The sequence below is a fragment of the Globicephala melas genome, chromosome 6 (assembly GCF_963455315.2).
Source record: "Globicephala melas chromosome 6, mGloMel1.2, whole genome shotgun sequence".
NCBI lineage: Eukaryota > Metazoa > Chordata > Mammalia > Artiodactyla > Delphinidae > Globicephala > Globicephala melas.
In genome coordinates, this window is record NC_083319.1 from 34,132,380 (window position 1) to 34,146,848 (window position 14,469).

Below are 14,469 nucleotides of genomic sequence, written 5' to 3' on the forward strand. Positions count from 1 at the left end.
GGTTCACAAGAAACTAATAAGAGAAATCACCTGTAGGAGGGGGTATGAGGGATGGGGGAAGAAGTGGGAGTTAAACTTTTAGTGAACACCTTTTTTTTTTTTAACCATGTGAACATATTACCTTTTAAAAAGAAAATCCTAAACAGAATCAAATAAGCTATCTCTACAAATGATTAGGCATTCTAGACTGCTGAAAAGGACAGAGCCTGGCTACCTCCTGTCTGTGAGAATCTTGAGGTCCATTAGCCCAGAAGTCCTATCACTCCAGGATAGCTGACAATAGCAAATTATTTCACTTTAATGACAAAAAATGGGTTTTGGGTTGCAGTGAGAGGACTCTGCTCCGAGAGTAAAGAGATCTGGATCCTGGTCCTGGCTTTTCTGTGTCATTCAGGTGTGTTCCTTCTCTTCTCTGTGTCTTCTATTGAATGAAAGAGTTAGACTGCATGGTCTTTGAGATGCTTCCAGCTCTGACATGCTAGAATATAGTGCTAACTTCTAAGCAACAGAGGGTCTCATAATGTGATATCTGTAAAGGATTTGCTGGCGACATTTTTGTGTCTAAGACAGGAGCAGGGCAAAGAATCACATGCTTCTCTTTTCACCTTTTATTTCCTTTGATACTGAAGTACCCAGAAGCAATGAGTCAAATGGAGTGTGTTTTCCAGAAAAGAAAATTGAGCTGTGTTTCAGTAGAACCACTGGTGCAATCCCATTGCTGTTTGCTACTGACATTAGCCAAAGGGTGTATCAGTGGTATTTTATGTATACACGGCACTTTATATGGATAAAGTTATATCCACTCTATATGGATAAAGTGGATCCACTTTATATGGATATCTACTTTTTATGGATAAAGTTCCTATTCAATGAATAGGAACTCAAAGATCATATAGTTCAAATTCTAACAAGACTCAAACAATGGCCTTTGGGGCTTCCCTGGTGGCTCAGTGGTTGAGAATCCGCCTGCCAATGCAGGGGACACGGGTTCGAGCCCTGGCCTGGGAAGATCCCACATGCTGTGGAGCAACTAGGCCCGTGAGCCACAACTACTGAGCCTGTGCATCTGGAGCTTGTGCTCCGCAACAAGAGAGGCCGTGACAGTGAGAGGCCTGTGCACCGCGATGAAGAGTGACCCCCGCTCGCCGCAACTAGAGAAAGCCCTCGCACAGAAACGAAGACCCAACACAGCCAAAAATAATAAATAAATTAAAAACAAAAAAACAAAAAAACAATGGCCTTTGTTGCCAAGGAACTCATCTCCTGAGGTGCTTCATTCCGTTTTCATCTTGCTCAAATCATTAGGAAACTGTTCCTTAGGTTGAGCTGAAATCTTGACTTCACGATCACTATTAGTGCCAGCTTAGCTCTCTGGGGCTACAAACTACACCTATGTTCTCTCTGGCCAAGGTTGCAAACTGCTGAAATGCAGGCAGTATTAGACCATGACTTGTTGGCTCTTAATAGTGTTTAAAAATATCTCAATTAGTTTTTGACATTAAAACATCATGAGTTTTTTGTTTGTTTGTTTACATAAACTGTTTCTGACTTTTCTGGAAAGATCAAAAGGTCTGTGCAGCTGCCTCCCCAATATGATTCTTCCCTTTTTAGTAAACAATTCAAGGCTTTGTTCCAGTCCCTATCCTCTCTGGCTCAGCCTATGTGCTGTTGGGAGAGGCTGATCCCACCCCTGGTTCTAGAGCAGGGCATGCAAACTAGTCCTAATTCATCAGCATAGCCCTACCTTTTGTCACCTTTGTTGATTCAGAAACAAGCACTGCTTAAAGACTGGGTTCCTTGGAAACAGAATCCAAGATGGAGAGCTGCATGCAGAAGGCTTACTGAGGAGTGTCCTTAGGACACACACCTATGGGGACCTGAAGAAGACAAGGTTGGGGGTGGAGAGAAGCCGACCAGCAAAGTAGGTGCAATGTAGTTACAACCAAAGCCTCAGCTGATCCCAGGAACTCAGGAATGGGGATGGCCCTTCAGAGTTGTCCCAAACTGAAGTAAGGGGGCCAGACATTTGTATTCCCACATCAGCCAGTCACAGGCCTCAGGCTGCACCCTGGAAGGGGGTGTAAAACCTTGGGGGAAGTGGTTTCCTAAGGCTCAGAGCAAGAGTATTCCCAGCAGCTGAGGGATGGATGTGTTGCCCCAGAAGAGGGGACCTGGGCTGAGCCCCATAGTATCTCCTACCGGCATAAGACTCAATCCAGATTAATAGAGATTTGCTAGGACTCCTGAGAAAGAGACTTCCAGAAGTGACCTGTATCTCTCTGGATATGGACAAGGAGCTCTGGGACTTGTCCTTAGCCATCTCACATCAAGGTCAGGTTTGATAACACTGGTGCTCTGCTGAATCAAACCAACCCTGAAGCTTAAATTACCTGGACTTTTAGTGTGAGCTTCATCGTTAAGTCAGTTTTCTGGTTGTTTTAATTACTTACAAATGAACATACTTTGACACATTCTGCATCGCAGAGCTACATTCCCTGGCAATAACCCGCCAAATAGCAGCTGCCTCCCTTTAAGATGGGTCACTTGGTTTCCAGTTTACTAGTGCCCACTTGGCTTTCAGAGGTGGTAGCCGAGAGCTAAATCCTAGTCTTCTAATAATATGAAGTCAATAGATAATGTCTAAAGTGGAAAAACCAAGACATAGAACAGAGCATGTGTCTATAAATATGAGGTAACATCAGAAGAAATAGCTAAAATTGTTGGCAGTAGTTGCCTCTGGGGAGCTCTGTCAGGGTGGGATGGGACAAGGCACTGCAACTGGTTTTTGTGGGAAGCTTTGAAGTGCGCTTTAATTTGAAACTCTGTGTATCCCCGGTTGCTAATGCATGCCCTGGGGCATCTTGCCCTGCTCTGGGACTCTCCCATCTCCTAGTTCTCTTGCCTTCCTCTGGCCTTTCTTCTGGGTAGGGGGTTTCCTAAATGCTGGTTGATAATCATCTTAAGCTACCCTTTCCCTCTTTATTATCTTATGCATTCTATCCGCTCCTGGGAGACTTTGTTCCCTACTCCTGATCTCTCCTCTTTAGCTCCTGATCCCTATTTCTTCCACAGGATCACCTTGGAATTCCCCTGCCCTATTTCCAACTTGCATGAGGAGGTAACCAAGGTCTCTCCTAGCCCTAACATGCTATGAGGTCTGAAAAATTATATGGAAACATTTAACAAGTCATAAGAATGGATCTCTTTCATTTACTTAATATCATTAGCCATTTTTTTCTTTTGTCATGTTGACTGAAGAAATGCACAACCTAAAAGTTGAGAATTATGCTTTATTTGGCTAACAAAACTGAGGATGAAAGCCCAGGACGAAACCTCTCAGATAGCTCTGAGAGACTGCTCTGAGGAGGTAAGGGAGGAGCCGGGATATAGAGGAGTATTTGCAGCAAAGAGCAGGTAGTCAGAACTCCAAAAGATTACTGTTTTTCGTTTTAATGCTTTATTTATTTATTTTTGGACTGTTTTTTACTGTGGTAAAATTTATATAACATAAAGTTCACCATTTTAACCATTTAAAATTATACAGTCCAGTAGCATTTAGTTATGAAACCACCACCACTACTTAGTTCCAGAACATTTTCATCACCCCGAGGGAAACCCTGTACCCATTAAGCAGTCGCTCCACCTTCTGGCCTCCCCTCACCCTGGGCAGCTCCTTATCTGCTTTCTGTCTCTATAGATTTGCCTATTTTGGACATTTCATATAAGTTGAGTCATATAATTTGAAGTCTTTCAATACTGTGAAAAAGCCAAGTAACATCTTAATATTATTAGGAAAATGATTTTGATCTTATGGACCTCCTGGAAGAGTCTCAGGATCCCCCAGAGGTCTGCAGAGCAGACTTTGAGAACTGCTGGTCTAGGTCATCCAAGTTGTGGGGCACCAGCCAGCTCCCCATTACAGCTTCTCTCCCAGCACAAGGTGATTGTCATGTCCCCACGTCCAACCTGAGGCCTCTACACCTCAGCTTCTCATTTCCCGTGAAAACTCGGTCCGCCACTTCCTGCAAAGTTGAGATTACAATGGATTCACATTCAAACTGCCCAGAGGAACCAAACAACCAAATGGGGACACGTTTTTATAAGTTATAAATCTGACTGTGGTAAGAAACTATACCACAAACTGGTTTCCGGTAAAATTCTGATCACTTCCTGCCACTGTCATTACATTTTATCATCACAGTAGTTACCTTTTACCTGTGATGAGAGCTGTCATGTACTTTTGAATATCAAGCAGCAGCCATGCCATAAATTGCTAGCCGCTTTTTCCTCTAATGATCACAGCTTATTTTATTCTTCAAGTATTCTTCTCAGAGTAATCAGCACGCTTATTATACAGCATATTCAAATGTTAATGCATACATTGAACTCATGCTATTGTGAGACCCATTTGCTCCGGAGCTAAAATTATGTTGCCATTCTGCTTGGTGCTAGAGGTTCTGTGCTCGAAATCGGTTTTCCACATACAAGGAGCCCAGGTTATTTAACAAGAATGTGAGCTAGAATGAGACCTTCTCAACAATGACTTCACCAAGAGAAGCCACTGCAATGAGAAGCCTGTGCACCGCAACGAAGAGTAGCCACCACTCGCTGAAACTAGAGAAAGCCCGCACAGGGCAACAAAGACCCAACACAGCCAAAAATAAATGAATGAATGAATGAATAAATAAATAAATAAATAAATAAATAAATAAATTTAAAATAACATTAAAAAAAATCAGTTCCTCCGTCACATTAGCCACATTTACAGTGTTCCATAGTCACATGTGACTAGTGGCTACCATATTGGATCATACAGAAGAAGATTCCCATCATTGTGGAAAGTTCTATTGGACAGCTCTGCTCTAGAACATTCTAGGTGTACTTCTAAAAAAGGGCCAAACCAGGTAGGATATCATTTTAATGTGCTTATTTTTCCTTTGCTTTCTTCAAGACCCAGCTCATATATCAATTCTTCTGGGAATTTGCCACATGTGTGGTCTGTGACTGTATGCTATAGGCAGCCAAGCATTCTGAGCTATGCAGTTCTTTGTGGTAATGCGTGGATCTAGCTAGAACTTAGTATGGAGATCCTGGCATAGCTATTTGTCAATCCTTAACCAAAATGTGGCCTTTCTCTATCTGGGGAAGGCATCCTCCTTGACAAAGCAATTAGCTTTGGGGCAGGAGGGGAAGGAGGGAAACACTGGCCTAGCCAGCCAGATCTGCTGAATCCACTTCTGTAGCTATAAAAATAACTTGTAATAAAAGCTTTTGACCTCCTGTCCATAAACATTACATAGGCCATCAAGAAATGGAAGTCAGGGTGTGATTTGCTTGATACAAGATATCTTGTCATCTTACCTGTGGACCCTCACTAAATTTTTAGTCTGCTGTCTTTCTCTTTCAGTTTTCTGTGCTGGAGCTCTTAGAATTTCTCATAATAAGATCTGTCATTTCTACCTTCTAAATCTCTCTAGAATCTGTGCTTTCCTTTAATACCCTCAGTGAATTTATCTTCTCTCTCCTTTCCCACCCAGCCCCCTTATTGTCACCTAAATGCTCTAAGAACATTACCTGATTATGGCATTCTCCACCCTAAAACCCCTCAGTGGCTCCCCATGACATCATAAAAGCCTCTCCTTGGGCCCCCAGCTACCTCTCTGGTTTCAGATCTTTCCATTCCCTGGTGTGTAGCACACATTCCAGCTTCTCTGTTACTGTGCCCAGAACCAAGATGCCTTTTCACATCTCTGTGCCTTTGTATACTCACACCTCCCTCTGTCTGAAATGAGCCCCCCACCACCTTTAATCCCCCTGGAGAATTTCTACCCCCTTGTTAAGGTAACATTTAAATCTTATCTCTTCTGAGAAGCCCAGCCTGAGCCCTCAGACAGACTTAAGTGATCCATCAACTGTGCCCAAACGCTGTGTGGGCTTTGGTCATAACCCAGTCTGTATATGACACTCATGAGTCTGTTTCTCCTACTAAACTGTGAGGTCTCAAGGGCAGGCAGCACATCTGACTCATCTCTTACCCACTGTGGCAAGCACAGGACCTGACTCACAACAAACGCTTACTAAATGCCTGTTAGAATGAACAATAATCTGTGCCATTATGAGGTTCTGCTATGAGGGTCCTCTGTGTGGAGCTGCTGGGCTCCTTAGGGTTCACCCTTGCTGATAGAGGCCTAGGGCCAAGTGGCACTGGTAGCTGAGGATGTGCAGAAAAGCAAAAGGCCTGCAGCTGCTCCCACTGAAAGCCTCCCTGTATGCGTGCAGCTCGTTCCCTCTCAGACTTTGCTACTCGCACAAGCCCATTCCTTGTCTTTCATGAAAAAAACACAGGACCCCTTGGAGAATGTTCCTGTAGGGACCCATCTGTGGGTGATTCTATGGGGGAGAATTATGGGCAAGGGGGAGAAACATCTTAATAGAATGGAGGGGGGTGAAACATTGCTACTCTTGCTTAGCATTGGGATGTCGCTCGAGGGGGAATGTAGGAGCTGGTAGCAACACTTCTTATGTTTTAGAAAGTACCCTGTGATTACCAAAACCTTCCACTTTTATCATCTTCTTGAGCCTGTTATCCACCCTGAGGGGCAGGCAAGACAGAGCTGGGGTTATTTGTAGATAAGGAAACTAATATCCAGAGAGGTGAAGTGACTTGCCCAAGGTCATGTTTTGAGCAAAGGCCCACAAAAATGAAGTGACTTTCCCAGGGTTGTGAAGTAATATTCAGAACTATAACATATGGGGCTACTTGTAAAAATTTCTGTGGGTTTTAAACTATTTATTTATTTATTTTTGGCTGCGTTGGGTCTTCGTTGCTGCACGTGGGCTTTCTCTAGTTGAGGCAAGCGGGGGCTACTCTTCGTTGTGGTGCGCGGGCTTCTCATTGCGGTGGCTTCTCTTGCTGCAGGTCACGGGCTCTAGGAGCATGGGCTTCAGTAGTTGTGTCATGCAGGCTCAGTAGTTGTGGCTCGTGGGCTTAGTTACTCCACGGCATGTGGGATCTTCCCGGACCAGGAAGAACCCATGTTCCCCTGCATCGGCAGGCGGATTCTTAACCACTGCACCACCAGGGAAGTCCCTCTGTGGGGTTTTCTTTAATAAAATTTTTGAAATCAGAAACATTTTCTGGTAAATTGAGTCCACACAGGGCTTTCAGACATCTCTTGGGAAATTTGACTAGATGACATTGAAGATTTATTCCAGCGGTGAAATTCTATGAAATTTAGTGTTTACTGTGTCCCAGGTTCACGTAACTCCATAAAGTACAATTACCAGTTTGCAAGTAATTTACAAAACAAAGAGCTCTCCTGCCCAGTCAAGCATCACTGTCTGACTTACTAGAAAGTCTCAAGCCCATTACTTACATATTGTATCACCTACTCATCAATCTCTTCTTTCCACTCCTACTTCCTACACTGTAGCAACTCCATTACTTGATCAATTGTTCACTTCCTCTGTCAGAGATAACTAGGATTTAGAGCTAAAGGCATAATTTCTATATAAGACTAGAAAGCAGAACTGTTGTGTCTTATTGAGATCTTAATTTAATTCCCATTAAAGGGGAATTGAATTGACTAGATTAGTGAAGTTTCATTCTACTCATTCCTCCTCAGAGAGACGACTGAATCCATGTGGGTGCCATATTTGGTAGTGGGATATGGGAATGGAGTTTTCCATAGATCAGGGTAGGGGTAGGATTTTCTAGAAAGGAAAATCTGTCTTGGTTGGATGGACCAAGTTATTTAAATTCTGCCTGATAATTCTGTCCAGTCTCTTTGCATGAGCACAAAGTATTGTACACCCATCTGAACTGGGTAAAAACAGAAGTTAATAGCAGCTCTGTGGAAATAGATACCCTACTTATCTTCTGATCCAAGAGTCCAGGCTCTATCTGCTGCACCACACACTCTTCAGGGTGATAATTGCTCCTATTAGTTAGTGTTTCCTGAGAAGTGAAGCATAGTATCCGATTTTAATAATGAAGGCTATGGCAGTAATAACATGAAACATCCTATTTTATTTTCATCAAGAAGACCAAACCCATCAGATAGAAGGATTATGGGTAATTCTGGGTATTGCTGGCAGTCTCTGAAGATGACAATTCTGTCTGGGTTTAATTTCTCTCTTGATTACCAAGAACATTTTGATACTTAAGAATAGATGTGCTTGTTGCTGACGGGGAGGGGAGGGCTCATTACAAAGTGCTGGGGCAGACCTGCACCCTCTTTTCTTCCAGTGGAACATCAGACTTTGCTACATGACTCCCACACAGGTGTCTATCACAGTTGAGCAACTCTGGCTTCCCTAAAATGAGAGTGCTAACAATAAAGGGTGACAATACAGAACATAAAGAAGCACAAAGGAAGTCTTCATCCTCATGTTGAACTTGCCCAGGATATATGCTGATGAAATCAGATCTGATCACATCCTGAGCTCCATCTGTTAAAGGTGCTCACAGCCACTTAGGAGAATGCCAGGGAAGAAAGACCTGACAATACATTTTCTGCCTGCTAAAGTAAGTCCTTCTCTTCTCTCTGGCTAAAAATACAACCAAAGTGTCACTAAAACACACACACACACACACACACACACACACACACACACACACCACACAAACCCAAAATACAAGAAAGCCTAACATTTGTTGAACAGATTGTGTTAGAATATCAATTAGCTAAGTGTTTGGTATGCAAACATCCCCGATGCGAACTCACCCAGAGGAGGACTTGCAGGGAGGGGGAATGGAGAGTGTCAGAGAATTAGGGAGCAAGGCAGGCTGCCTCCAAGGGAAAGTGCTTGGAAGCAAAGCTCAAGACCTAGTTGACAGGTGAGAATGGTGTAATTGCCTTTTACGTCCACCTAGTGGCAGAGTTCTAGCCAGAGTCATCTCTACCTCAACTGGTTCAGGTGACGACCATTTACTTGGACGTATAATATAACATTCAGCACTGGCGCTGAACCATTTGGAAGGCTGCAATTCTTCAGCAGTGTTCACTTTTGGGCAGGGACTCATCTAGGTTATGCTAACTCTAAACTTCAAGCCCAGGGGATAGAATCTGCTGGAAGCAGGGAGTTGAAGTTTCCAAATTAATAAGACTAAAGCATCATGTTAGGTTCTAGTACATATTCTATGCCCGAGTAGCTAAAACTCCAAGGAGTGAATAAAGAGCAAAAATAGGAGAGGCTAGCGTTCGAATAGAGACCCCTTGGAGAGTAGCTGATATGAATAACAGTGGGTCAGTGGCAGGCCAGGGAATGAATGGAGTCTTTTGCTCTGTCCCTTTTGAATTATAAAACAGTTCCTGCAAAGGGCAGTTTGGTTTTAGGATAATTTGGACATGATCTAGAAATTCTGTGAAATGAAAAGAATTCACTGATTAATTACATAGGCCAGCATTTTCCAAGAGGTGATATGCATTCATTCCACTTGGGGCAGTGCAGATAATTTCAGATGAAACATCTTTTACTTTAATAGTTCAGTATTTATTTTAATGTACCTTAGAAGAATTATAATTTGTTATACCACAAACCTGTGATTTCACAGGTGATATTGTTGGTTTTCCATTTACATTGGTGATATAAAATTTCCATTTTAAATACTTTTAGGAAAAATGTTTATTTGAAGGAAAACATTAAGTAAATAATAATACAGAAGATGTTATTACAAGAATATGGCAAAAATCATGAAGAGAGAATGTAACAATTGGAAAGTTTGGGAAATACTTCATCAAACCAGGGGATAAGGTAGATTGACTTGTAGACAGAAGAGTTCGGAATAGCAGGCAGGTAAAGGGAAAATGATAAAACTCTCAGAGGATCTGGATTCCGGTTCCAGCTGCCACTAGGCCTGTGTGACATTGGCCCCCTCTGGATCTCCTCATCTATAAAATAACTCTCATGCCTTGCTTAGCTTTATTATTTGGCAGTTCTATTTCACTTACTGTTATTGAGATTATGAACAATCATAATGACAGCCAGAGCAGTAAGGTCTGCTATGTGCCAGATTCTTTCCAATAGTCATCATTCTTAATCCTCATAATAGTCATGAAATGTAGGTGTTATAATACCCATTCCATGTATGAGGGAATTGAGGGTGGAAGATCCTGGCCACACAGAACCTGATTTGAATGAACTTAGGTCTGACTCTGGAGCCTGTGTTTGTTCCTCTGAGCCTGGTTGCATCATAGTAGTTAATTCCTATTCACTCTCAAAACTAAGCTCGAGATCACCTATTCCAGTAAGACTGCTTTGACCTTATCTCTTCATCTGGGTTAGATGTCCCTCCTCTGTGTTCCCTTAATTTTCTATGTATGCTGTTTTTCCTATTTGCCTTTATATTCCCAGCACCCTACACACTTTTGGGACACAGATTATATAGTCAACAAATTGCAGAAAGAGGGAGAAGATGAGGGAGAGGGAAATGGGAAAGAAAGGAGGGAGAGAGGATCAAAAAAGAATATATATTGCTGCCTTATTTTATTAAATATGAAAGAAGTAGAATTGAGAGGCAGGAGAGCAAGGTGGTTAAGCATATGGCCTCCTAGATCCAAACCACCCAGCTTTGCCACTTACTAGGTGTTTGACTTAGGGCGCAGGTTCAATACCTGTGCTTCAGTTTCTTCATCTACAAAATAGGGATATTAGTAATACCTACCTTAAAAGCTGTTGTAAAGACTAAATGAACTATCATATATAAAGTACTTAGAAGACTGCCTGGAATATGATAAGCAGGTGCTCAATAAATATTGGCTATCATTATTATTTCTGTGAAATTAATAAAAGGGGAAAAGCTTAACACTAGTGTAAAGTGAAAAAACCACATAATACTATTACACACATAGAGCCTCATCATTTTTCCAATTCTACGTGTTGACCAATGCAGAGTGATTTCAAGGCAGTTATGAATAAAGAGGATTATAGCTAAAGGATACACAATATAATATCTTTATCTTTCTGCTTCTGTGACAGCAGAATTAAGCACTCCACCTCTACTCTTAGAACATTTGGAAATATTGATGTTAAAATTATCATACTGTATTCTAAATTCAGATTTACTTATTGTCTATCACCCTCAATTAGACTGAGTTCCTTGGAGGAAAGGACTCCTGTTTGATTCTTCTCTATGTCTCCAATTCTTAGTAAAGGGGCTGGCAAGAAATAAATGTTCAATAATGTTTGCTGAATGAACATTATAGAAAAGAAGTGTACATGTCAACAATAAAATAAATATTATGTGATATTTATCATACAAGAGGCTCAGGTCAAATGACACTATAGCTCAAAAAGGAGAGATCACCTCTAGGTAGGAAAAGGTAGTAAAAAGAATGGTTAAATCTGTGAACTTTAGAGTCAGACTGCTTTGGTTTTGAGCTCTAACTACGGCACCTGTGAGCTTATGTGACCTTGGGATGTAACCTAACTTCTTTAAACCTTAATTTCCTTATCAGTGAAATGGGGATAATATTAGTTAGAAGAACTCAATGAGATAATGTTTGTAACATGTCAGGTACCTATTATGTGTTTGTAGAGTAGCTAATATATCATCATCATTATCACCAAAGGCTTTGTGATGGGGGCACTCACCATCTGGATGGGCAGACACAAGTGAAGAGCACTGAAGAGCAAGAAGGTGTGAATAAAGGTACTGTGGGTGTTAGAAAGAATCAAAGCCAAACAGGGAGGGCAAGTGGCACTATTTAATTGGAATATTGGGTATTTTCAGGAAAGTAATGGGAGACAAGATTGGGAAGTTGGCTTTAAATGCCAGACTGACAAGTTTAGTCTTCATTCTACACATAATACTGAGACTTTATGGGATTCTAAGTGGGGTAGAGACCAGTTCTGAGCCAGTTTTATGGGGAATGTTCTGGCTGTTTGTGCAGGACAATCTGGGGAAGGTGAGGGGAGATAGAAGAAAATAAACCACTTAGGAAGCTTCTCCAATACTTCCAATGAGAAGTTGAGGTCCCCCTCTGGGATGGTGGTATGGGAAAGGAAAAGAGGGAATAAGCATGTGGGACATTGGGAAGAATAAACTCAGAACTGTGTCCAACTGGATGTGAGAAGCAAAGTGAGGAGGCAGAGGCAAAGACAATTCTGAACTGGATTGCCAATTAGAACTGGATGTCCAGGAACAAGGTGCCACTCTTCTATAGTAGAATAGTTAAGAGTGGCAGAAATAAAGCGTAGGAGAGACTGGTTTTAGGGGGAAGATATATTTGCTTTTTTTTTTTTTTTTTTCCGCTCCACGGCATGTGGGATCCTCCCGGACCGGGGCACGAACCCGTGTCCCCTGCATCGCCAGGCGGACTCTCAACCACTGTGCCACCAGGGAAACCCTATATTTGCTTTTTGCTATGCTAAATTTAAGGTGCAGTGGGATATTCAGGTAAAGAATGATATTCAAGAGACACTTGAAAATGTGATTTTTCAACTCAGACTGGTAATTGTTTAGAAGATATCTGCATAAAGGTAATAGCTAAAGGTATACAGTTGGATTGACTGTCTAAGAGTGAGAGAGAAAAGACTCAGAGGAGTCATCCTTGGGAAGTACTTCTCATAGCTAGAGGAGTAAAAGAGAAGTGTGTGGAGGAGCGGGGGGGAGAGGAAGGAGGGATGAAGAACACATTACTAGAGAAGCCAAGAACAGAGCGACAGAAGTGCTCAGAGGAGCCATGAGCTACAGTGAAGTCACAGAGAGAGAGAAGTGAGAAGGGACCACTGGACTTGGCCATTAGGAATCATTGCTGACTTATGAGAGAACAATATGTGGAAGAGAAAACTAGATTGTGGATGCAAAGGAAAGAAGAAGTTATGTGGGGAAAGGAAGCAGTCGACTTGAGAGTACACTGTTAGTTCCGGAAGTTCAGGAAAGTGAGGACAGAGATGTGATGGGGGCTCAAGGTGGGAGCAGACTTGTTCTTCCCCAGCTAAATGACCACACATCAATGTTTATTCAGAGATGCTTATTGTCTATTCATTAAGAAATAGAAAGCAATATTGGTGGAGGAGGCCGGAGGAGGGACTTTGGAACAAACTAAATTGAAAGTCAGGTTACAGCCATTCTAAAGTCATAGACCGTGTTATCTGTATGTGTACAGTAGCATCTGTTTCAGCAGAGACAGAACTTATTTATCATGCATCAACAGGCTGTGAGAGAGAGGGAAACCAGAAACTCTCCTTCTCCACTAAGGAAAACAAAGCATGATCAACTCTTTGAAAATAATTTAAAAGGTTTGAAAAAGTATTTTAGCAAGGAAAGAACACTAAGAAAAAAAAGTGTATGATAGCTTCCCTTTCTTGACTTTTCCACCCAAATGCACTCCAGGACAATGCCCAGGTGCATAATTAGAACACTTCTAATAATACTGTTAACACTGCCCGAGTTTATGGCATGTCTATCTGCACAGTGCTTTTTATTTTATAGAAAGCTCTCATGATCTCTTTTATCCTCCCAGAATCCCTGGGAGGTATTACTTTTTCTCTGTTTTATAAGGGAAGAAAATGAGAATCAGAAAGAATTGAGAGATTTTCCCCCAAATTACACAGCCAGGAAATGGTAGAGTCCCAAATCCCTTGCTCTTTTTTTCTACACGTTTTCAAATTCCATTCACACGGTCTTCACAGCATAACACTCCATGTATGGGATGACAAACCAAAGTGTAGCAAAGTGAGCGCCCTCTTTTCTATAATTCTATCAATATGGCCTAAAACTACGTCAGTTTGGGGGCACTTTTATTAGGTCAAGTTTCTCACTGAATAGTATCCAGTGCTCCCTTTTCACCCCCATCATAAAGAGCCCCAGGGCAGAAGTTCTTAGGAATGTTTTTCCCTCCCTCCCACATCTGCCCAGTTCAACCAGGCCTCTGAAATGCATGAACAAGGCCTCAATACTAACTTAAATGTGCTCCAGATGGGTCAGGAGGCAGGAAAGCAATTCTCTCCCTCAATATCTAGTTTGGTCTAGTAGGAAGAAGGCCAGACTTGGAGGCTGCAGGCTCAGGTTTCATGCTCAAACTACCAGTCTAGCTCTGTGACCCTAGTAAAATCACTTTACACCCTGAGCACCAGTGCCTTGATCTGAAAAGTGAGGATACTAATAGCTATTTTATAAGTTTGCCACAAAGATTCAGGGAAGCACTTGTGAAAGTGACCCTGTGATGGGTTTGACATTCTGATATTCTGCTGTAGCTATCTTGAAATTCTTAATAGTTTTTGAAGGAGGAGCTCTGTATTTTCATTTTGGACTGGGCCCTGCAAATTATATTGCTGGTCCTGCCTGTATGTTCTTGGCCAAGTCACTTAACCTTTCTGGGCTCCAGTCCATAATTAATTAAATTCTTAGGAAAGAAATTGTTAGGAAAATTCTCAATCCTCCTTCTATCTACCTATTAGCAAAATTTGACAGGTTGATCACTCCCTCCTCCTTGAAACATTTTTTCCACTTGACGTCCAAAA

At 41.9% G+C, this 14,469-nt stretch overlaps 1 protein-coding gene across 9 annotated transcripts in view; it reads left to right on the top strand.

The window, feature by feature from the left end:
- The window catches only part of HEMGN (hemogen), a 43,065-nt gene that overhangs the window by 13,585 nt on the left and 15,011 nt on the right, over window positions 1–14,469 (top strand). For 3 of the 9 annotated variants that reach the window (XM_060300711.1, XM_060300712.1, XM_060300713.1), the window contains one exon: window positions 11,574–11,653. The exons of 4 other annotated variants lie outside the window; for them this stretch is intronic. In XM_060300711.1, the coding sequence (XP_060156694.1) occupies window positions 11,574–11,653 (80 nt within the window). Of the gene's footprint in view, window positions 1–328; window positions 395–8,413; window positions 8,528–11,573; window positions 11,654–14,469 lie in introns of those variants that run through there. 2 more of the 9 variants (XM_060300717.2, XM_060300715.1) reach the window with 2 other exon arrangements.